A 25,733-nucleotide genomic window follows, 5' to 3' on the forward strand; every position below is an offset into this window, starting at 1 on the left:
CACCTAACCTGCAGATCATTGAACTGTGGGAGGAAACCGGAGCACCCGGAGGAAACCCACGCACACACGGGGAGAACGTGCAAACTCCGCATAGACAGTGTCCCAAGCCGGGAATCGAACCTGGGACCCTGTAGCTGTGAAGCAACAGTACTAACCATTGTGCTACCGTGCCGCCATGTACCATGTCAAACAATGCCAGCCAGGTACTAATTCTTTTCTCTTGCCTTAGATGAGTTCTTCCCTAAAGTCAACATCTGGCTGATCATTTTCTGGGTGGTTGCAGGCCTCGTGATTACAAGTGTTGCTGTCGATGTAATGATGCACAGAAAAGAAGATAAAAAAATTGAAGGTAAGAGTGCAAATAATAGTGCAAATACATTGTTACGATAAATAGATCTATAAAACATGACATCAGTGAATGTGAATAGCAAAGTGACTGCAGATTGCAACCGTAGTCACAAAGTAACATTTGAATTGGAATTATAGGATGAATTTCATCATCTAAACCTTAGGCTGGATTAGAAAAAGATGGTGAGAAAGTGGAACTTTATTTTAGTATGCACAAGGAGAATTTAATCATTATGCTGCTACTTTGTATGCTGCTACAGGGCAGCACGGTAGCATTGTGGTTAGCACAATTGCTTCACAGCTCCAGGGTCCCAGGTTCGATTCCCGGCTTGGGTCACTGTCTGTGTGGATCTGCACGTTCGCCCCGTGTGTGCGTGGGTTTCCTCCGGATGCTCCGGCTTCCTCCCACAGTCCAAAGATGTGTGGGTTAGGTGGATTGGCCATGCTAAATAGTCTTTAGTGTCCAAAATTGCCCTTAGTGCTGGGTGGGGTTACTGGGGGGTGGGCTTGGGTAGGGTGCTCTTTCCAAGAGCCGGTGCAGACTCGATGGGCCAAATGGCCTCCTTCTGCACTGTAAATTCTATGATACTCAAATAATGACATTTCTTGGCTTAATTCTAGGTTACCTAGGGAAGGGAGAAGATCTTCGTGTAGAGGAACAAAACAATGAGCACATAGAAATAGACAAGGAAATGTTGGAATACAGGGAAGCTTAACTGACAAATGCAATCATGGCATAATTTAAAGAGACCTTATCATTAACTTGAACTGTTGGTCAACATTGTGGAATCAAGTAAATTCTCAATGAAAGGGAACGGGAGTCTATTAAAGCCTGGGATTGAATGGAGGAATCGATCTGTTGGGCTTGGTGGCCCTTTTACAGCCAAACCTGACCTGGCTTCCATCTGTCATTCAAACACACAATTCTGCTCGAGTAACTGTACAGTGATCAAGAGAAGGAGCCCAGTTCAATATTTACCATTCCCTGGTATGAAAATGCACCTCCAGGTAAAAAGATAAAGAAGGACAGTGGTTTCACTATCAATATATATTTGGTGAAAATTTCTGCTAATCCAGAGCTGGATGTCAGACAAACGACACGACAAATCAGAGGAAGGACAGATGCTGAGACCACAGTGGGGTAGATTCGGGCGCTGTTTACTGAGGAAGATTCGGGCACCGAAGGAGCTGGGTACCTATTTACTTGGGTGAGGGGTGGAGGGGGTGGGGGGAGTTGGGCACCTTTCCTGGAAGATGGCAGATTTCCTTCTCTAAAGGATATCCATGCACCAGATAGACTTTTACAACAATGATGTCATGGTCATCATTAGACTTTTAATTCCAGATTTTTATTGAATTCTAATTCCACCATCTGCTGTGGTGAGATTCGAACCTGGATGTCCAGAGCATTACTCTGGGTCACTGGATTACTAGTCCAGTGACAATGCCCCGACACCACCGGTGAAGAGAAGGAATCATTAATGTTATCACCACATGACCTCTCATCTCCGGCCCCATAATCCTCGGACACCTGTGCTCGTGCATTTACGGCCACTTGAGCGTCGCTGACTTTATTTGGTTCACCATTAGCAACCATGTTTCAGCGATGCCCTTGGTTATTGATGCGACCATCAATTCACTCGAGACATGAGTAGAAGTAAACCGTGACTTTAATCAACTTAGAACAGTGCCTGCCTGCGACTGAACCAATACTGAGAACCGCCTACAGGTTGACTGCTCATTATACCTCTGTTCAAGGGAAGGAGCCATGGGCGGAGCCCATACATGCCCCAAAATGTTCCCCTATGGATAATGCCATGCAATGGCCCATAGGAGAAGCCCACAAGGGCAACAGCACAGATACAAATACACTGGTGAATTATTGGTACAATACATTCACCACAGTTACTACTAGAATTGGCAATCCCAAAGCACTTCCTCACTGGTCTCCCACATTCTACCCTCTAAACTTGAGGTCATCGAAAACTCTGCTGCCTGTGTCTTAACTCGCAGGAAATATCATTATGCTTCACCCGTGTCCTCGCCTATAACGGTTCCTGGTTAAGCAACCCAATAAACTTGATAGGCTTATTTTTGTTGTCAGATCCCTATCTGGCCTCACCCCTTCCTCATCTCAAATCTTCTCCAGTCCCACAACCCTCTGAGATCTCATGAACATTCCTGATTTTAGTCACTGTGGCATTGGCGGCTGTGCCTTCAGTTACCGAGGCCCTTTACCGGGACAATTTAGCATGGCCAATCCACCTCACCTGGGAGGAAACCAGAGCACCCGGAGGAAACCCACGCAGACACTGGGAGAACGTGCAGACTCTGTACAGACAGTGACCCGAGCCGGGAATCGAACCTGCGTCCCTGGAGCTGTGAAGCAACAGTGCTAACCACTGTGCTACCATGCCGACCGTATCTTTGCAGGAATGGCATATGTGGTGGGTGCACGTAGACATTTAATTAATTTGATGGACATTAATGAATTTTAAGTTATGACCAATGCCTGGATAACAAATCTTGTTCTAAGTGATAGACAGTTGTTTGAATAAATCAGGAAATCTCAGCTGAGAATTAGAAACCGATGAGAGTGAAAGGGGGATTAAACCATTGATAAGAATTTCTTTAGAAATAAGGCTTCATGATTAAAGTTTTTGTTCTGAATCTATGCTCTTAAGAAATTCTGAACCATCCATTGGTTTTCTAATATTTTCTTATGTTTCCGTTTAACTCTCTTTATTATGTTTTGATGTAAGTGTTATAACCTGCCTACGTACCATTAGCTGGGGACTAATGACAATCCCACAATCCTGTGGGAGTATGAGCTTCCCCAATGAGGGGGGCAGAGAAACTCCTAGTATAAATAAAGCTGGCCAGTTCAGGAACCAGCAGGAAGGAGTATGTAGCAAGGGAAGTTACTGCTACTGTTATGTATATATGTTATAGTAAATAAATGTTATTACTTTGTATCCTTAAAACTCGTGCTGGATTCTTCGTGGCCCTTACAAAAGTAAGGCAATCAAGGTGAATGAACAGCAAATTAAGTTGTATTTTTTGAACACCTTCAATCAACCAGACCTGTGACTCTTATTTCAAAGATAAATAAGAGATCGTACAGTGAACTATCATTTTACTTTTTATGTTTCATCAAGATTTTTGAGTTATGTTACTCACTGTTTTCTCACACACACTCCATTTGTCCATCTCATATGTTTTCTTCAATCTATCCCTGAATTCCCTGTATGCCCCCTGGTGTTTGATTATGTTCTACATAATCAGGGGCTGGTTTAGCACAGGGCTAAATTGCTGGCTTTGAAAGCAGACCAAGGCAGGCCAGCAGCACGGTTCAATTCCCGTACCAGCCTCCCCGAACAGGTGCCGGAATGTGGCGACTAGGGGCTTTTGACAGTAACTTCATTTGAAGCCTACTTGTGACAATAAGCCATTTTCATTTTCATTACATTTATCATAAACCTCTTTTCCCATTTTACTGCAACCGCAACTTCCCTTGCCCTTAGGGAGCTCAACAATTGGACACCCAGGGTGGGATTTTGCAGTTCTTCCCTCTGGCAGGATATTCCGGCTTTGCCAAAGGCGTCCTCCCACTTGGGTTCCTGGGCGGGGTGGGTGAGCCATACAAAATGCCATAGAACTCAGCAGGGCTGGGAGATCCCACCAGCGGCCAATGGTGCGCTTCCTCTGCCACTGAAAAACAGGACGTGGGGGAGGGGCAGGAAAATCCCAGCCTCAATCTTTCCTCCTTACGGGAATAGTTTTAGTTTCTATCCAGAGTATCTCCAGCGGGAATTCCTCAAATGGCTTATTTGCTGCCCCCCCCCCCCTCCCCACCCCCACATTGTTCATTTGTTGACCGTGCAAGCGGAAGAGCAGAAAGGTTTCAGGAGACAGTTTGATGGCGAGAGAGGCTATTTCAGGATTCCTTAACTTGCTGAGGACATGGGCATCAGAAGTTGAGATAGGGATATGACTGAGCCGCTTGGTAGTTGAACAAAGTCACGGTGAATGGGAGGGAAAAGCCTGGAGATCTAGAATTTGGAGGTGCCATGAGGAGAGGGCTGGACACAAGGAGGAAATGGAGTAAGAAGGGGATTTGAGTGGAGAGGGATGCAAGGAATCAGTTAGAGGTGGCCTGACCAGTGATTGATACTGGATGTACCGAGGACCCGTGAATTGATAAGATTAAAATAGTTATGTCTTGGTAATAAATGTTGAATGGAAGGGAGTGTTAAAAAGCTCAAAACTGTGGGTGGGATTTTCTCCATGGTGCCGGGATACATTTGCTGGTCGTTTGTTGGTCGTCACAGAACAGATTGAGGTAAACCACCTAGGGATAGCAGACTTCTGGTACCATGTCGTGTTAAGCACACTGAGATAACACGGACTGCAACGGGATGCAGCTATAACTGAAATATACTCCAGACCTTGAAGTTAGTTCAATTTGATTTATTTTACTATCACACAGTTAGCTCAGTTCTCTGTGAGTTCGACTCTCTGCTAACCTAAGTGTGATTACTCTGTCTGACTGAACCAGACTAGCTCTTAGCCAGGAGCTGTAAGTGTTATGTGATATATACACCTGACTACTCTGTAGATGTCCCCAGTGGAAAGAGGCATAGTGTGAGTGCTTTGTGCCTTTTATAGTGGGAAACCACCCCCAAGTGTTCTGCCTGCTGATTGGTTATGTCCTGTTCTCTGTGTTCATTAGCTGCCTGTCTGTACCTCATTATGTGCATGTCTGCATATCATGATTAAGGGATTAAGGGATTCGGGGATATGGTGTCCGGGCCGGAGAGTGGAGCTGAGTCCACAAAGATCAGCCATGATCTCATTAAATGGCAGAGCAGGCTTGAGGGGCCAGGTGGCCTACTCCTGTTCCTCGTTCTTATGTTCTTATGACACTTGCCACCAATGGGATCTTGAATTCCTGCCGATGGTGACCCTCCCCCTACCCTGTTGTAGGTTCCTCGGTGGTGGAACTGCCGAGACTCTGAAAAGACCACAGATACTGCCGGGACTGGATGATCCCGCAGGCAGCCAAAGGCAAGCTGCCTCAGGCGCCGAATAACACGACATGGGGACGTGGGAACTCCCATCCAATGAATATACAGCCTAATTTGAATGGTGCATTAGGTAATGTCAATAGCTGAACAGGCCGTGAGCGTTACTGGGATTCAGCTCATTATGTCATCACTAGAGAATTAAGTGAAAGGTGAAAAAACATTTGTAAATTCTATCAAGTCTCCAGAGTGTTAGAATATTAAAACGATTTCTTAATATTATCACACTTTCATTGTTAATCTGTAATGAGTTTAATTTTGTATTTAGATAGGAATTGTGCTCAGTTTGTGTATCCAGTATTGCGGTGCAGTGTGGAACAGTAACTGTATAATCTGTCACTAATATATTCCTGTGTCCTTGACTTTCAGAACTACAACGGTTTTGCACTTTGGAAGGTAAGAGATATAGGAACCATATTGGGTCTCTGATTTACATCGGCTGAATAAGAGATATAGGAACCATATTGGGTCTCTGATTTACATCGGCTGAATAAGAGATATAGGAACCATATTGGGTCTCTGATTTACATCGGCTGAATAAGAGATATAGGAACCATATTGGGTCTCTGATTTACATCGGCTGAATAAGAGATATAGGAACCATATTGGGTCTCTGATTTACATCGGCTGAATCAGAGATTTAGGAACCATATTGGGTCTCTGATTTACATCGGCTCTATAAGAGATTTAGGAACCATATTGGGTCTCTGATTTACATCGGCTGAATAAGAGATATAGGAACCATATTGGGTCTCTCATTTACATCGGCTGAATAAGAGATATAGGAACCATATTGGGTCTCTGATTTACATCGGCTGAATAAGAGATATAGGAATCATATTGGGTCTCTGATTTACATCGGCTGAATAAGAGATATAGGAACCATATTGGGTCTCTGATTTACATCGGCTGAATAAGAGATATAGGAACCATATTGGGTCTCTGATTTACATCGGCTGAATAAGAGATATAGGAACCATATTGGGTCTCTGATTTACATCTGTAAGGTTTTCGGGCAATTCGGCCTTTTTGGAACTGCCCAAGAATAAAAACTCAGAGACTGTAAACCGACTTTCCAGCCAAGGGAACAGAACCAGTTTTCCCAGCAGGCTTGGCCCGCTGAGCTGAGTAAGGGCATAAATACATAAACATTTACAAACACCCCCCTAGGAGCTACAAGGAAGAAGGAGCCAGACAACAAGATAACATCAAGACACAGACAAAGGGGCACGGGAATACACAGGAGGCTTGCATGCAAGCAGGACAATGGGATGGTCATAGCCCCATGCAAATGTAAATGACCTGGCCTCCACCAGAGCAGAATCCAATTAGCACCCCATCAACATAGCGAGGTGAGAATAGCAGCCATCTCCGGAGCAGCTGGAAGACACTGAAATTCTCCACAGAAGAGCCTAACCTCATTAAAACTAGAAATCAGACTGTCTGAGTCCAGCATATTGCGCTGGAAAAGCCCCTAGAAAATCAGCGGTAGAGAAAAGCCAAGCTGGAGGCGGACCTGGGGGAGGTACTCCAATCTTGACAGGAGCTACCGGCAGAAACTCACTGGGAGAAGGGGGGCGGAGCCAGCGCCAAATTCAAATCGCGCAGGTCTGAAAAAACCAAGTTGGAGGCGGACCTAGGGGAGGTACTCCAAGCTTGACAGAAGCTACCGGCAGGAAAACCAAGTTGGAGGCGGACCTGGGGGAGGTACTCCAAGCTTGACAGAAGCTGCCGGCAGAAACTCACTGAAAGAAGGGGGCGGAGCCAGCGCCAAATTCAAATCGCGCAGGTCTGCCTAGCTGGAAGAAGCGGACCTGCAAGGAATACCCCGGAAACATACAGCTCTGACCGGCCCAAAGGGGGCGGGGCCAGCGGGAACTTTAAAAACCTACCTTTTCAATGCAAAAGGGGCTGGCCGATCACAGAACAAAGCCAGGTATAACTATATAAAAGGGGCTGTGTTTTCGAGTAGGGCCTGTTCGTTCGTGGCTCGACCTCTGCACCCCTGACTTGACCTCTGCAGCCTGTGACCGTAAGTACTCCGCAGCAGCTTACGAAACTCCCTTGATTTTAATAGTGGTTGAGGCTTTGGGGAAGGGAACTTGTTTTGTGCCTGTGATATTGCTAAAACCTGTGTAAGCATAAGAATTTTCGTTGTGTCCGCTATATTACCTTTGAATAGACATAGTGTATATTAGAGTATAAGATTGTATTGTGTTTCTTCTGTTGATGATTTTGACCTGGGTTTTACAATAAACCTTGATTTGATGACAATTGGAGTCGTTTAAATTCTTCAATCTTTCACCAGCGACCTCTGACCAAGTCATTGTTAAAATACTCCTCACCTTAATTCCGGGTTCAGGAATCGAGGGTCATCTTGAGCGATTCACTCAGGACAGACTGCTGGTTAGGGAATAAACAGCAGTGTCCTATTCTCTCTCTTGGGAAAGCTACTCTAGTGGAGTAGGAACCGGGTGGCTGTTGCACCACCGGCAAGAGAGAGAATCACCTGGGTATTGGTAGGGGTCTGGAGATCTGTGTGATATAAGTCTCAGGCTGTCGGTTAGGAATAAACGGCAGGCTTGAATCAGTGCTCTCTTCAGTGGAAGTGTCCCAGTGCGACATCCCCTGGCCTCTGAAGTTTCAGTGCCAGCTGGAGAGAGACACACACAGATATTCAAACCCCAGATATCGGCCCAGTAGTGGAGTAGCGGAGATGGCACCCTCTACACATCGGCTGAATAAGAGATTTAGGAACCATATTGGGTCTCTCATTTACATTGGCTGAATAAGAGATATAGGAACCATATTGGGTCTCTGATTTACATCGGCTGAATAAGAGATATAGGAGCCATATTGGGTCTCTGATTTACATCGGCTGAATAAGAGATATAGGAACCATATTGGGTCTCTGATTTACATCGGCTGAATAAGAGATTAGGAACCATATTGGGTCTCTGATTTACATCGGCTGAATAAGAGATTTAGGAACCATATTGGGTCTCTGATTTACATCGGCTGAATAAGAGATTTAGGAACCATATTGGGTCTCTCATTTACATCGGCTGAATAAGAGATATAGGAACCATATTGGGTCTCTGATTTACATCGGCTGAATAAGAGATATAGGAACCATATTGGGTCTCTGATTTACATCGGCTGAATAAGAGATATAGGAACCATATTGGGTCTCTGATTTACATCGGCTGAATAAGAGATTTAGGAACCATATTGGGTCTCTGATTTACATCGGCTGAATTAGAGATTTAGGAACCATATTGGGTCTCTCATTTACATCGGCTGAATAAGAGATATAGGAACCATATTGGGTCTCTGATTTACATCGGCTGAATAAGAGATTTCGGAACCATATTGGGTCTCTGATTTACATCGGCTGAATAAGAGATATAGGAACCATATTGGGTCTCTGATTTACATCGGCTGAATAAGAGATTTAGGAACCATATTGGGTCTCTGATTTACATCGGCTGAATAAGAGATATAGGAACCATATTGGGTCTCTGATTTACATCGGCTGAATAAGAGATTTAGGAACCATATTGGGTCTCTGATTTACATCGGCTGAATAAGAGATATAGGAATCATATTGGGTCTCTCATTTACATCGGCTGAATAAGAGATATAGGAACCATATTGGGTCTCTGATTTACATCGGCTGAATAAGAGATTTAGGAACCATATTGGGTCTCTCATTTACATCGGCTGAATAAGAGATATAGGAACCATATTGGGTCTCTGATTTACATCGGCTGAATAAGAGATTTAGGAACCATATTGGGTCTCTCATTTACATCGGCTGAATAAGAGATTTAGGAACCATATTGGGTCTCTCATTTACATCGGCTGAATAAGAGATTTAGGAATCATATTGGGTCTCTGATTTACATCGGCTGAATAAGAGATATAGGAATCATATTGGGTCTCTCATTTACATCGGCTGAATAAGAGATATAGGAACCATATTGGGTCTCTGATTTACATTGGCTGTATAAGAGATTTAGGAACCATATTGGGTCTCTCATTTACATCGGCTGAATAAGAGATTTAGGAACCATATTGGGTCTCTGATTTACATCGGCTGAATAAGAGATATAGGAACCATATTGGGTCTCTGATTTACATCGGCTGAATAAGAGATTTAGGAACCATATTGTGTCTCTGATTTACATCGGCTGAATAAGAGATATAGGAACCATATTGGGTCTCTGATTTACATCGGCTGAATAAGAGATATAGGAACCATATTGAGTCTCTGATTTACATCGGCTGAATAAGAGATATAGGAACCATATTGGGTCTCTGATTTACATCGGCTGAATAAGAGATATAGGAATCATATTGGGTCTCTGATTTACATCGGCTGAATAAGAGATATAGGAACCATATTGGGTCTCTCATTTACATCGGCTGAATAAGAGATTTAGGAACCATATTGGGTCTCTGATTTACATCGGCTGAATAAGAGATTTAGGAACCATATTGGGTCTCTGATTTACATCGGCTGAATAAGAGATTTAGGAACCATATTGGGTCTCTGATTTACATCGGCTGAATAAGAGATATAGGAACCATATTGGGTCTCTAATTTACATCGGCTGAATAAGAGATTTAGGAACCATATTGGGTCTCTGATTTACATCGGCTGAATAAGAAGGTTGCAGTTCAATTCCAGCTGGAAATGGCCGCAGCATTATGGTTGGTTTGAGCTGTCTGGTTTTCAACTCCTAGTTTTTGGAGTTACAATGTAGTAATCGTGGGGTGATTGCGTAAAGTAGCTTAGTTTAGTTCTCAATCTGCAGCTCAGTCTTTCACGGTCTCAAAATAATCAACCCGATAAATTCAAACGCAATATTTAATGATTCAAAAGAGAAAACATTTTGAGCTGTTCCGGCAGTATCCGAGAGAAGCAAAGGTTTTTTAAATTTAGCGTACCCAATTATTTTTTTCTCCAATTAAGGGGCAATTTAGTGTGGCCAATCCACTTAACTTGCACATCTTTGGGTTGTCGGGGTGAAACCCACGCAGACACGGGGAGAATGTGCAAACTCCACACGGACACTGACCCAGGGCTGGGATTCGAACGCTGTAGGCTGCAGTGCTAATCACTGTGCTATGTGCCGCCCAAACTCAAAGTTAAAGGGTGAGATCTAGCCGGTCTGTTTGCCTCGGGGGAAAATCCCTTCATGGCCGTTAAATCACACGAGAGGGCCATAACGGAATTTATGCCGGCGAGATCGTGGATTGAGATCTTCTCCACCCCCTGCTGGTGATCGGGGCATGAACCTGATTTCCCTGGGTTTAAATCTATTTAAATATGATTAAAAGGCTCAACACCATATCATACGGTTCCATTGAATGCTGCCCCCCCCGCCGGTGTGACATCATGCAGCGCGATCACGACCGGTTTTCAAAACTAAAAACAAGTCGTGATGACCATGCAAGGGGCGCGTAGGTGAGTCTAGACCCCGGGAGATCAGGGACATGGCTGGGCAGTGCCAAGTTGGCTGTGCTGGGTCGGACCCTTGGGGGGATCTGTGGGAGACACTTGGAATTGGCACGGAGAGTGTGATGGGGTGGTGCCCAGATGCTGGCGGACGTGGGGGGGTGGAGTCCCCCTAATGCTTGGTGTGTGTGTGGGGGGGGTGTGGTGTGGGGGGGGGGGGAATAGTTTTCCTCTACCTGCGAGGGTTAGGGTGACCCCCGGGGCCGGATATCCATTTGGCAGAGGCTCGGATGTCTGTGGGGGCGGGGGGGGGGGGGGGTGGGTGCGATGCCTGGAGTGGTCCCCGGATGTCTGGGTGGAGGGCCTTTAATTTAGCCTTGAGATTAGAGTGCCCTTTAAAGATAGCATCCCAATCTCTGGAGCTGGGCTTGCCCGCTCTCTCAGGCCCCTTCCTGGCCTAGTGACAGCACAAACCACGCCTCCTCATTTTTGTTAGAAGATCTGTTGAGAAAACCCCGCTGTGATTCTGGAGAAAACCACATTATTTTTAGTCAGAACATGACACTTTTGCCATTTTCGTGGAAAACTCTTTTGGCTGGAAAATCTTAACGAGTGAAACTGAGGAGAAAAGGTCTTTGAGATCTAACAGGTTTTCAGCATTTTCAGTCACAGGGAGGGGGGGGGGGGAGAGGTGGGGTAATTACAGAAGTGGGGGTGTAGGGTGTGGACAGCTCAAGAGATTACAAAAAGAAGATAGTAATAGGGCAAGTAAAGAAATAAAAGATGTTTCTAAGGAGGCTTAAGTCAAATAACAGAGCAATTATTCAAAAAATGGGGGTGGAGGTTGAAATTTTTCAACTCCGTGTTGACTCTGGAAGCTTGGAGAGTGGGGAAAAGCATTTGATCCATGTTATTACTCACTGGATTATAACCAGCACGCATGCAATAATAATCTTCACTAGTGTCCCAAGTAGGCTTCCATTAACACTGCAATGAAGATACTGTGACAATCCCCTAGTCGCCACACTCCGGCGCCTGTTCGGGTACACAGAGGGAGAATCAGAATGTCCAATTCACCTAACAAGCACGTCTTTCGGGACTTGTGGGAGGAAACCGGAGCGCCCGGAGGAAACGCACACAGATACGGGGAGAACATGCAGACTCCGCACAGACCGTGACCCCCAAGCCGGGAATTGAACCCTGCCCGGGTGCTAACCGCTGTGCCACCGTGTTGGGGATTTTCTTTGCACTAATCTGTGAGGATGCAGTTTGTAGTTTAACTGAGTCAGCAAGAAATGTTGAAATGTGAAATATTCTTTGTTCCTTGCAGGTTATGATGAAGTGAAGATAGATTATGGTAAGTACGGAACCATGATACAATTCAATAAAACCGTGTCCTAATTTATGACAGAAATAGAAGTACAGTTCCTGAATAATTCAGTGTTAATGCCAAAAATGTTCACCTGATTTAGATGATTCCCCCCCCCCCACACCCCCACACCCCCCCACGCTCTGAAGAGATTTTATGGATATTGTCAATGATTGTAGCAGATACCCCAACTGGCGTGGATCGCTCTAATTCTCCGCTCTTTCCCCCAGTCTCTGTGACCCTGGATGTGGAAACAGCGAATCCCTGGCTCGAGGTGTCTGAAGATCTGAAGAGTTTGAGACGGACACAGACTGGGAGGGGTCTCCCTGACACCGGGAAGAAGTTCACCTATTGGTCCTGTGCGCTGGGATCAGAGGGATTCACATCGGGGAGACATTACTGGGAGGTGGAGGTGACGGGGAATCAGTTCTGGAACCTGGGAGTAGCTGCAGAGTCTGTGGAGAGGAAGGGATGGGTCAGACTGAATCTGGACACCGGATTCTGGACCATCGGGCGGATTGAGAAACTGATTTATGTAAACTACTTTCCTCGATCCACTATCTATATCAGTCAGATTCCCGGGAAGGTGGGAGTTTACCTGAATTATGAGTCTGGAACAATTTCATTTTTCAGTGTGGATACCAAGTCCCGTCTCTACACCTTCACTGGGAATAAGTTCACCGAGAAACTTTATCCTTTTTTTGAAACTTGGGGTGAAAATAGGTTGCTGAGAATCTGCTCCAGTTCTGAGCCAGATCTATAAAAGAGGCGGGGCCTCAGATGGTCACATCATCCCAGACAGCACAATGACTTGACCCATGATTAGCTCAGGTCAGGAGCAGAGGTCAGAGGTTGCAGGTTAGAAACCACCATTGACAACTTGTCACGAAATGTGTCATTTAATTTCCAAATTGTAAAATCACAGACAGACTGTAAATAAAAACATGGCAAATAGAAATGTCAGAGGATTAAAAATAAAAAGTAATTAAAATCTTGCGTCTCTCCATCCTTCATTTATTCCCTGCTTCAGGCAATCAAACCCCATCCTCCATCTCTTCACCTATTTCGCAGTCTGGAGCTGGGAATTCTTCTGTGTTTCCATGTCTCACTCTGCTCCCACAACATGAAAGCCTGAGAGGGAAATCTAGATATAGAAAGGGAACAATGTCTGCATTTCCATGGAGTCTTAGCATAATTGAATTTTCATATTTGAAAGTTTTTACTTTGATCGTAAGCAGTTCTATTTCAACTACATAGATGATCTGAACGAGGAAAATGCAAGTAACAGAGTTTCAACATGCGACAGCATCATTGATTCCTGCAAAGGTAACGCCTGACATTGTTCCATACCCAACTTGTAACCCGACAAATGCCATTCCCTCCAGACCCGGTTGTGCAATGCTGCAATCCATCTAACTGAATGTCCATCCTTTCAATGACAGTGTATATAATCCAGCTCCCCCCCCCCCCCCCACACACACACACCACCTCATCCTTTTACACTGAAATGGCCTTGCATCCAATTCTGCACCCTTTCATCACAGGAGGGCCGGCATTTTACACGAGACATGGCTCTGCTGGATATTTTGAAGTGGGGCAGGGGACACGCTCACAGTCTGAACCATTGTGACCGGAAGGTGTAGGTGTGGGGGGTGGAAATCGCCCATCAGAAAACCACATTATCTCCAGTAAAACTGCTGCTCCATAATGCCAGCTGTACAAGTGGGCCAAGACCGGCTGCAGTGGAAATGAAGCCCATATTTGTAGCAAATATCAATGAGAGTTCAGCAGTTGCAGGAAAAGTGAAAATGGTCAAAAAACAACATACTAGGAATGCTGGAAATCTGAACTAGATTCATGTTTCTGCACATCTTGCCCCAATCCCCACTCCTGATCGAAGCAAAGATATACAGGCATTGGAGGCGGTCCAGAGAACGTAGACTGGGTTGATCTCAGGTATAGAGGGATTTTATCATGAGGAGAAATTGAGTAGATTGGGCCTGTACTCATTGGAGGTTAGAAGAATGAGAGGCGACCTTATTGAGACATATAAGATTCTCAGGGGGTTTGACAGGGTAGATGCTGAGAGGATGTTTCCCTTGTGGGAGAGTCTCGGACCAGAGGACATCATCTCAGAGTAAGGAGGTCACCCATTTAAGACAGAGATGAGAAATTTCTTCTCTCAGAGGGTCGTGAATCTATGGAATTTTTTACCGCAGAGAGCTGTAGAGCCTGTGTCAAGTATGTTCAAGGCTGAGATAGACAGAATTTTAATCAGTAAGGAAATCAAGGGTCATGGCGATAAGGTGGGAAAGTGGAGTTGAGGATTATATCAGATCAACCATGGTCTCTTTGAATGACAGAACAGACTCGATGGGCTGCTCTTACATTTTCTCGTCTTTTGTTCTATGGTCTCTTCCAGTCACGACGGTTCAGCAAGTCTGGCGTTATCTCTGGAGAGAGAAAGTGTTTTTTAATTTCAGATTGATTGCCTTTTGTACAATAGTATTCTCGTGTTGTTTGATATTCTGGTAATATTCCTCAGGAGATTTGACCAGTTGACACAACTCCATCTTAGCCTGATCTCCTCATTCCCCCATTCATTCGTATTAAAAATATAAATAGGTTACAAGTTGTGCTCCAAAAATGAGAATCGTCCTCAGGTATTTAATAACATACATTACTGATGAGAAATACATAGGCTGGACTTTTCAGGATGATGGCTGCTCGGCGCCATCTGGTGGAGTTGCTGGAATGCGCTCCTGCCGACTCCTGCAATGGGTCCAATGCCGCTTCCAGCTCTAACGAGCATTGATTGGTCGAAGTCACCTTGAAAACGGAACCAAATTGTTTGGACAACTGTTTGATCCAGATGTTCCCAACAACTGAAGCATGAGTCAGTGCCCATCACAATTCCCACCTGCAAGGCACTGGAAGTTGTTAAAAACCAACAATCTGCTTTAATTTCCTGTATTCAAAAGGTCAAGGTTTAATACCCCTGTCCTCAAAATGTGTCGGATGAAACCCAAATTGTCGTCTATGTAGGAAAAAAATTTGTCAGTGTCTTGCGATTAGAGTCAAATGTCACAAAGAGGTGTGTTTGTGCGGATAGAAGAGGTTGACTTGGACACATAGAAAATAGGAGCAGGAGGAGGCCATTCGGCCCTTCGAGTCTGCTCCGTCATTCATTTATTGGGGCGTATATAGTGTCTGCATTTATTAATTCTGATGGGCTCCCTTTCATAATACGATTGACCTCTTTCATAATATGATTGGTGACCGACATCTTCTCTGGTACATTAACTCCTGCGGGTAATGATTTAGTTGTATAGATTAGGATATTATGGCAATATAAAACTGCTGCAGCGTAGTTTTAAACACAATCTTCGCCACGTTCATCCAAATGGCTTTGAGGGCCCTGTGATTGCCTCTTCCACAATCTAAAGAAGTGATATGTTGACCGTCTAACATCGCACTTGTTGCTGAGAGCACTAATTTCTCCTCACCACCATCCGTCAACAGAAAGGCACTTTGTTTGCTTCCCTCTTTATAAGCGATGGTCCATTTCCCAATCCATTGGTTTTTGTGACGATCCAATTTTTACTTAATAGCACCACAACAAATTCAATATAGGATGAAGTCAAAAGGTTAGTTTATTTGCACACACTCAAAACGTGGGAAGGAGGGTTACTTCCTCACATTCATTCAGTGCAAGAGTAATAAGGAAAAGAACATTTTATACAAAGAGACCACAGACAAATATTGATTCATGTGTGTTCCAGAGTCCTGAATCAAAGTCCAATGAGGTATTCCTTCATGGAAGTTGGCAGGTTGAAAACCAATGCTGCATAATTTGCTTTTCCAGTAGTATTGACTTCACACAATGAGATTGACACACAGAAATGAACAAGTTTTGGTAAAGAATTTCCAGCAAAAAGTATAAATGAAGATTGAGCTCTTGTTCTGTGAGGCTGCTCGCCAGGTAGTAAATAGCAGACTGAGCGATTTAGCTCAGTTGGCTGGACTGCAAGTTTGTGATGCAGAGTGAGGCCAGCAGCGTGGGTTCAATTCCAGTACCGGCTGGGGGTAATCATGAATGCCCCATTTTCTCAACCTTGCCTCACGCTTGAGGTGTGGTGATCCTCAGGTTAAAGCTCTTTGTCTCAAAGGGGAAAGCAGCCTGTGGTAATCTGGGATTATGGCAACTTTATTTAATATTAGTGGCTCCTCAAGGATAACGAGGTGTTAGTTTCCCTACAACTGCAATGTGGTTTCTTTTGTCCAGGGCTCACAGACAGACATGTGATTAATCATGTGAAGTGTTTGGTTCGGCCATGTCCAGGTGCAGTTTTGAATTTTGAAATAGCAATGAGTATATCTATCTACACTTTACAGAAAATATACAGTAAGAAGTCTTACAACACCAGGCTAAAGTCCAACAGGTTTGTTTCAAACACTAGCTTTCGGAGCGCTGCTCCTTCCTCAGGTGAATGAAGAGGTAGGTTCCAGAAACATATATTTAGACAAATTCAAAGATGCAAGTTCCGCACACATGAGTGTGGCCTCAACCGGGACCTGGGATTTATGTCGCATTACATTCATCCCCCACCACCTGGCCTGCGAAATCCTGCCAACTGTCCTGGCTTGACACAATTCACACCTCTTTGACCTGGGGTTACCCCTATCTCTGGATCTGTAAAGACTTAATTACCTGCAAATACTCGCATTCTAAGCATTGTCTTGCACCTTTGAATTTGTCAATAACGTGTTTGCACGTTTGAAAACAGTTCTGGATGGCAACAATGACCACTGGAGGGTCTCTCTACTCAAGTGATCCACGTTTATAAGTGATCCGTCTCTCCATGTCTATTGGGTTCGACTGGAGTCCAGTCTCAGAGACAATAATTTCAGGGATCTACTACAAAGGTTTCATATTATGACACCGTCATAATATATACTTAATATGGGATTTTTATTGTTGCAGTGGTGATTGCTCATTGATGAGAACATGAGACTTGTGTTTATTAAACAAACACTTTTATTGTAAGGTTTTAACTGTGTACAGTTCCAAATATAGTCTTGCATGGAACTTTTCTGTACAGACTTCCTGTTTTTCCATTTGCGTGACCATTTCAGTAATCTTGTTCCGGCACATAATCTCAGCTTCTTCCTCTGTCTGAATTGTTTTTTAAAAAAAATATTTTATTGAAACTTTTTGGCCAACCATCACAGTACATTGTGTATCCTTTACACAGTAATATAACAATATAAATAACAATGGCCAGTTTTATAAACAAGAAATAAATAATATATAAACAAAAACAAAACTAAATGGCAACTGCCTTGTCCCAGATAAATATTCTCCAAAAATATGTTTTAACAGTCCAATATACAATTATCTATAACAACAACCTATACATATTATACTTATATATTAACATCCCTGAGAATCCCTCTGGTTCCTCTCCCCCCCCCCCCCGCCCCGCCCCCCCCCCCCCCACCCCCCACCCCCCGGGTTGCTGCTGCTGTCTTCTTCTTTTCCATTCCCTCTATCTTTCTGTGAGGTATTCGACGAACGGTTGCCACCGCCTGGTGAACCCTTGAGCCGATCCCCTTAGGATGAACTTAATCCGTTCCAGCTTTATAAACCCTGCCATGTCATTTATCCAGGTCTCCACCCCCGGGGGCTTGGCTTCCTTCCACATCAACAGTATCCTGCGCCGGGCTACTAGGGACGCAAAGGCCAAAACATCAGCCTCTCTCGCCTCCTGCACTCCCGGCTCTTCTGCAACCCCAAATATAGCCAACCCCCAGCTTGGTTCGACCTGGACCCCCACTACCTTCGAAAGCACCTTTGTCACCCCCACCCAAAACCCCTGTAGTACCGGACATGACCAGAACATGTGGGTGTGATTCACTGGGCTTTTCGAGCATCTCGCACACATATCCTCTACTCCAAAAAATTTGCTAAGCCGTGTTCCAGTCATATGCGCCCTGTGTAACACCTTAAATTGTATCAGGCTTAGCCTGGCACACGAGGACGATGAGTTTACCCTACTTAGGGCATCAGCCCTCAGCCCCTCCTCAATCTCCTCCCCCAGCTCTTCTTCCCATTTCCCTTTCAGCTCGTCTACCATAATCTCCCCCTCCTCTCTCATCTCCCTATATATGTCTGACACCTTACCGTCCCCCACCCATGTCTTTGAGATCACTCTGTCCTGCACCTCCTGCGTCGGGAGCTGCGGGAATTCCCTCACCTGTTGCCTCGCAAAAGCCCTCAGTTGCATATACTGGAATGCATTCCCTTGGGGCAACCCATATTTTTCGGTCAGCGCTCCCAGACTTGCAAACGTCCCATCTACAAACAGATCTCTCAATTGTGTTACTCCTGCTCTTTGCCATGTTCCAAATCCCCCATCCATTCTCCCCGGAGCAAACCTATGATTATTTCTTATCGGGGACCACACCGAGGCTCCCGTCTTTCCCCTATGCCGTCTCCATTGCCCCCAAATTTTCAGAGTAGCCACCACCACCGGGCTTGTGGTGTATTTCTTCGGTGAGAACGGCAACGGCGCCGTAACCATGGCTTGTAGGCAAGTCCCCCTACAGGACGCCTTCTCCAATCTCTTCCACGCCGCTCCCTCCTCTTCTCCCATCCACTTACATACCATTGAGATGTTGGCGGCCCAGTAGTACTCACTCAGGCTCGGTAGCGCCAGCCCCCCCCCTATCCCTACTACGCTGCAAAAATCCCTTCCTCACTCTCGGGGTCTTCCCGGCCCACACAAAACTCATGATACTCTTCTCAATCCTTTTGAAAAAAGCCTTCGTGATCACCACCGGGAGGCACTGAAACACAAAGAGGAATCTCGGGAGGACCACCATTTTAACCGCTTGTACCCTCCCTGCCAGTGACAGGGATACCATGTCCCATCTCTTGAAGTCCTCCTCCATCTGTTCCACCAACCGCGTTAAGTTTAACCTATGCAATGTACCCCTATTCTTGGCTATCTGGATCCCCAAGTAGCGAAAGTCCCTTGTTACCTTCCTCAGCGGTAAGTCCTCTATTTCTCTGCTCTGCTCCCCTGGATGCACCACAAACAACTCACTTTTCCCCTGTTCAGTTTATATCCTGAGAATTCTCCAAACTCCCGAAGTGTCCGCATTATCTCTGGCATCTCCTCCGCCGGGTCCGCTACATATAACAACAAATCATCCGCATACAGAGATACCCGGTGTTCCTCTCCTCCCCTGAGTACTCCCCTCCACTTCCTGGAACCCCTCAATGCTATTGCCAGGGGCTCAATCGCCAGTGCAAACAATAATGGGGACAGAGGACATCCCTGCCTCGTCCCTCTATGGAGCTGAAAATACGCAGACCCCCGTCCATTCGTGACCACGCTCGCCATCGGGGTCCTATACAGCAGCTGTACCCATCTAATATACTCATCTCCAAAGCCAAATCTCCTCAACACCTCCCACAAATAATCCCACTCCACTCTATCAAATGCTTTCTCGGCATCCATCGCCACCACTATCTCCGCTTCCCCCTCTGGTGGGGGCATCATCATTAGCCCTAGCAGCCTCCGTATATTCGTATTCAGCTGTCTCCCCTTCACAAACCCAGTTTGGTCCTCATGGACCACCCCCGGGACACAATCCTCTATCCTCATTGCCATTACCTTGGCCAGAATCTTAGCGTCTACATTTAGGAGGGAAATAGGTCTATAGGACCCGTATTGCAGCGGGTCTTTTTCCTTCTTTAGGAGAAGCGATATCGTTGCCTCCGACATAGTCGGGGGCAGCTGTCCCCTTTCCTTCGCCTCATTAAAGGTTCTCATCAGTATCGGGGCAAGCAAGTCCACATATTTCCTATAAAATTCGACTGGAAATCCATCCGGTCCCGGAGCCTTCCCCGCCTGCATACTCCTAATTCCTTTCACTACTTCCTCTATCTCGATCTGTGCTCCCAGTCCCACCCTCTCCTGCTCCTCCACCTTAGGAAATTCCAGCCGGTCCAGGAAGCACATCATTCTCTCCTTCCCATCTGGGGGCCGAGCTTCGTATAATCATTTATAGAATGCCTTGAACACTCCATTCACTCTCTCCGCTCCCCGCTCTATCTCTCCTTCCTCATCCCTCACTCCCCCTATTTCCCTCACTGCTCCCCTTTTCCTCAATTGATGGGCCAGCAACCTGCTCGCCTTCTCCCCATACTCATACTGTACACCCTGTGCCTTCCTCCACTGTGCTTCTGCAGTACCCGTTGTCAGCAAGTCAAATTCTACGTGTAACCTTTGCCTTTCCCTGTACAGCCCCTCCTCCGGTGCCTCCGCATATTGCCTGTCCACCCTCAGAAGTTCTTGCAGCAACCGCTCCCGTTCCCTACTCTCCTGCTTTCCTTTATGTGCCCTTATTGATATCAGCTCCCCTCTAACCACTGCCTTCAGCGCCTCCCAGACCACTCCCACCTGGACCTCCCCGTTATCATAGAGTTCCAAGTATTTTTCAATGCACCCCCTCACCCTTAGACACACCCCATCGTCTGCCATTAGACCCATGTCCATTCTCCAGGGTGGACGCCCTTCTGTTTCCTCCCCTATCTCCAAGTCTACCCAATGTGGAGCGTGATCCGAAATGGCTATAGCCGTATACTCCGTCCCCCTCACCTTCGGGATCAACGCCCTTCCCAAAACAAAAAAGTCTATTCGCGAATAAACTTTGTGGACATAGGAGAAAAACGAAAACTCCTTACTCCTAGGTCTGCTAAATCTCCAGGGGTCTACTCCTCCCATCTGCTCCATAAAATCTTTAAGCACCTTGGCTGCAGCCGGCCTCCTACCAGTCCTGGACTTCGACCTGTCCGGCCCTGGCTCCAGCACCGTATTAAAATCTCCCCCCAATACCAACTTTCCCACCTCTAGGTCCGGGATGCGTCCTAGCATGCGCCTCATAAAATTGGCATCATCCCAGTTCGGGGCATATACATTCACCAAGACCACCGCCTCCCCCTGTAATTTGCCACTCACCATCACGTATCTGCCCCCGCTATCCGCCACTATGGTCTTTGCCTCAAACATAACCCGCTTCCCCACTAGTATAGCCACCCCCCTGTTTTTCGCATCTAGCCCCGAATGAAACACCTGCCCCACCCATCCTTTGCGTAGTCTAACCTGGTCTATAAGTTTCAAGTGCGTCTCTTGTAACATAACCACGTCTGCCTTAAGTTTCATAAGGTGTGCGAGTACTCGTGCCCTCTTTATCGGCCCGTTCAGCCCTCTCACATTCCACGTGATCAACCGGGTTGGGGGGCTTTTTACCCCCCCCCCTTGTCGATTAGCCATCCCCTTTTTCCAGCTCCTCACCCGGTTCCCACGCAGCTGTGTCCCCCCCAGGCGGTGCCCCCCCGCCCACCCCACCCCATTCCGGCTCCCCCCTCTCCCCAGCAGCAGCAACCCAGTAACTCCCCCCTCCCCTCCCCCCCCCCCCCGCTCGATCCCCCACTAGCGTAGTTACACCCCCCATGTTGCTCCCAGAAGTCAGCAAACTCTCGCCGACCTCGGCTTCCCCCGTGACATCGGCTCGCACCGTGCGACGCCCCCTCCTTCCTGCTTCCCTATTCCCGCCATGATTATCATAGCGCGGGAACAAAGCCCGCGCTTCCCTTTTGGCCCCGCCCCCCATGGCTAACGCCCCATCTCCTCCACCTCCCTTCCTCCCTCCACCACCACCTGTGGAAGAAAGAAAAGTTACCGCATCGCAGGATTAATAACATAAAACTCATCTTTCCCCCCCTTTTTCCCCCCTCTTCGCCCCCCCATACTCGCCCCACCACTTTGTTTCAAACGTTCTTTTTTAATAACCCGCTTATTCCAGTTTTTCTTCCACAATAAAAGTCCACGCCTCATCCGCCGTCTCAAAGTAGTGGTGCCTCCCTTGATATGTGACCCACAGTCTTGCCGGTTGCAGCATTCCAAATTTTATCTTCTTTTTGTGAAGCACCACCTTGGCCCGATTAAAGCTCGCCCTCCTTCTCGCCACCTCCGCACTCCAGTCTTGATATATGCAGATCACCGCGTTCTCCCACCTACTGCTCCGAGTTTTCTTTGCCCATCTAAGGACCATCTCTTTGTCCTTAAAACGGAGGAATCTCACCACTATGGCTCTAGGAATTTCTCCTGCTCTTGGTCCTCGCGCCATCACTCGGTATGCTCCCTCCACCTCCAGCGGACCCGCCGGGGCCTCCGCTCCCATTAACGAGTGCAGCATCGTGCTCACATATGCCCCGACGTCCGCTCCTTCTGCACCTTCAGGAAGACCAAGAATCCTTAAATTATTCCTCCTCGCGTTATTCTCCAGCACCTCCAGTCTTTCCACACATCGTTTATGGTGTGCCTCGTGCATCTCCGTCTTCACCACCAGGCCCTGTATATCGTCCTCGTTCTCAGCAGCCTTTGCCTTCACGACCCGAAGCTCCCGCTCCTGGGTCTTTTGCTCATCCTTTAGCCCTTCGATCGCCTGTAATATCGGGGCCAACAGCTCTTTCTTCATTTCCTTTTTAAGTTCTTCCACGCAACATTTCAAAAACTCTTGTTGTTCAGGGCCCCATGTTAAACTGCCATCTTCCGTCGCCATCTTGGTTCTTCCTTGCCGCTGCTCCAAAGGATCCACTGCAATCTGGCCACTTCCCTCTCCTTTTTCCATCCGTTTCCAGGGGGGATTCCCTTCTGGTTTACCGCACAGTGCTTCTAGCCGTTAAAATTGCCGTTGGGGCTCTTATTAAGAGCCCAAAAGTCCGTTCCACCGGGAGCTGCCGAAACGTGCGACTTAGCTGGTCATCGCCGCACCCGGAAGTCCTGTCTGAATTGTTGATCTGCACTGTCCATTTCAATGCTTTTTTAATTCTTCAGTTACTTTCTCCATCTCTGTGGTCGTCGGAGGATTCTTCTGACTTTGCGAGGGGGAGGACTTTGGGATAATAACCCGCACGGGATTTACGAGGTGGCAATGATTAAACTCCCCGGGAGCCTTGTTGAATACGAGCTCCCCTGTTAAAAAGAGGTGGGGAATCCTAAACGATGTGTAGTTATCTTCTGTATAAAGTCGGCCAGTTTTGGTACCGACGGGAGAGACCCGGCTGGAATCTTTTGTGCTATGTAAATTATAGTTATTGTAATAAAACTTTATTTCCTTTAACTACTAAATGTGGGATCCTTCGTGGTCTCCATAAGATGATAAAAGATATTAACAGTGTCATGATATTCAAACACACACATCATGATAGACACACCAACAGACAAATCAGAACACACAACACCACAACCAATGACAGAAAGATATAAAAGCACAGACACGACCCCTGGTGGTCAGTATTAGCTGCAGAGGAGAACCAGGACACATCTATTGCCAAACACACTCAGGGAGACAGCACGTGCAGAGTATCCAGAACGAACTGTATTATAAGAGTTATAATAAAATAGAGTTGTACCACATACAACTGTGTTGGCTCATCTGTGCACCAGAGCACCCAACACCACATGGTACAGGAGTGGATCGATACCTGCCGGCATACCTCAGTGTACAGAGACAACCAGCAGTGCCCAGGCATGATGTACGAGCTCCCGGTTCCGCAGGCGCTCCAGTGCGACGGCGACCTCCACGAAAACTGGCGGCGATTCCGGCAAAATTTCGAATTGTTCCTGGCGGCAGCTGAACTCAAGGACCTGGATGATAAGGAAAAAATTGAATTTCTCCTCACCGTCGCCGGTGCAAGGGCAAGAGCAATGTTCAGAAGGTTCAGGTTCTTCAGGAGGCAGCAAAGGCACGATTACCAGGCAGTCCTGGGCAAATTCTCCAAGTACTGTGAAGAATACGCAATCCAATGGGGACTTAAAGGTAAGAAAAGCTGCAGTACTCACCTCGTGGCTGGGATCCCGGAGCCCGAAATCCCGGGCCTGAGAAAAGGCTGGGTCGAGGTCGGCGGCCATCTTGCTAAAGGTATAACGCTAGCACAGTTGCGCGAGAAGTGCGCAGAACCGGAAGTTTCGTTTGCGCATGCGCGAGATGCTGCGCATGCGCAGTCAAGAAAACGGCCATCGGTAAAGGAACAGCGATCTGAGCATGCGCAGTCGCTTCCTACGTGCTACATACCGAGCGTCAGGATGTCAGAGGCCCCAGACTGCACCAATTTAAAAGGGAAATGTCCCAAATCCAATTTAAAAGGGAAACGTCCCAAATCAAAAAAACAAAAATCTGTTAAAGCTGTAAAACAACCTTCCTTCACCTGGAATGACAGCACAGTGCCGCAAATTGACCCAGGAGATGAATTTAACCTCCGAAGAACCCTCCGACAAGCAGTTACCTACGCACAAGCCGATGATTCCGACCTTGAATACTTCGATGACGATTTTTACAGTGTTTCCGGACCTCGCGAGCCCAATGATAGCTCCGTGGTCCTATATGACTATGACTCGGACGAACCTTTCGTGTTGCACATTGGCGGCCCCCACATTGAATCCGACGCAGATGCGGATTCATTTTTCGGATTTGAGGATCTTCAATCCAGCAGATATGACGTTCCAACTTATCAGTACCGGATGATGCTGCAGCCTGACATTAACAGACAGGGAGCGGTGCAAGCACACGGAGAGTGCCCTGCTGCCACACAGAGCGTGGTCCACGTCCCGCTCAACGTTCCCGACTCTATGAAAGAAGACATGCAAGACTCCAGAGTGCAGTCCTCGCATGAACCAGAAGTGACTCCAGTGTCACAAGCTTCCACAGCAAGCTCGTGGACAGACTCCACAATTGCAGAAATGCAAGACTCCAGAGCGCAGTCCTTGCACGGACAAGAAGTGACTCCAGTGTCACAAGCCTCCACAGAGAGCTCGTGGACAGCCTCCACGATAGAAGCAACGCAAGACTCCAGAGCGCAGTCCTTGCACGAACAAGAAGTGACTCCAGTGTCACAAGCCTCCACAGAGAGCTCGTGGACAGCCTCCACGATAGAAGCAACGCAAGACTCCAGAGCGCAGTCCTTGCACGAACAAGAAGTGACTCCAGTGTCACAAGCCTCCACAGAGAGCTCGTGGACGGACTCCACGATGGAAGGAACGCAAGACTCCAGAGCGCAGTCCTTGCAGGAACAAGACCATGAGGGTCTAGCAACCTCTCCTGACCAACCAGCGGCAGACGATGCAAGTCTGCCATGCTCCCGTGAACAGCAAGAAGGCTATAACAGCCTACCATGCTCCACTACACAGCAGCATGACCATGACGGTCTCTCATGCTACAATAAAGGGCACAGCGCTGAAGACTGTTCAAGCCCAACTGAAGACAAGCCAAAGGAATCGCCTCGTCCAAGCCCGAAGAAAAAAGGTTTATGCGCTGACCTTCAGGATCATTGTAGCCGAACAGAGATTAATAATGCTGCACGGCCACAGAAGGATGCTGAGGATTTGCTAACGAA

General features: G+C 46.7%; 1 protein-coding gene across 1 annotated transcript in view; it reads left to right on the forward strand.

The window, feature by feature from the left end:
* Positions 1-13,259, forward strand: part of LOC140389154 (uncharacterized) — a 181,570-nt gene extending 168,311 nt beyond the window's left edge. The window contains exons 22-25 of the mRNA XM_072473313.1: positions 230-349; positions 5,802-5,828; positions 12,227-12,253; positions 12,496-13,259. Coding sequence (XP_072329414.1) covers positions 230-349; positions 5,802-5,828; positions 12,227-12,253; positions 12,496-13,028 — 707 coding nt within the window. The 3' untranslated portion in view covers positions 13,029-13,259. The remainder of the gene's footprint in view (positions 1-229; positions 350-5,801; positions 5,829-12,226; positions 12,254-12,495) is intronic.
* Positions 13,260-25,733: the final 12,474 nt, after the last annotated feature.

The sequence above is a fragment of the Scyliorhinus torazame genome, chromosome 14 (assembly GCF_047496885.1).
Source record: "Scyliorhinus torazame isolate Kashiwa2021f chromosome 14, sScyTor2.1, whole genome shotgun sequence".
Taxonomy (NCBI): Eukaryota; Metazoa; Chordata; class Chondrichthyes; order Carcharhiniformes; family Scyliorhinidae; genus Scyliorhinus; species Scyliorhinus torazame.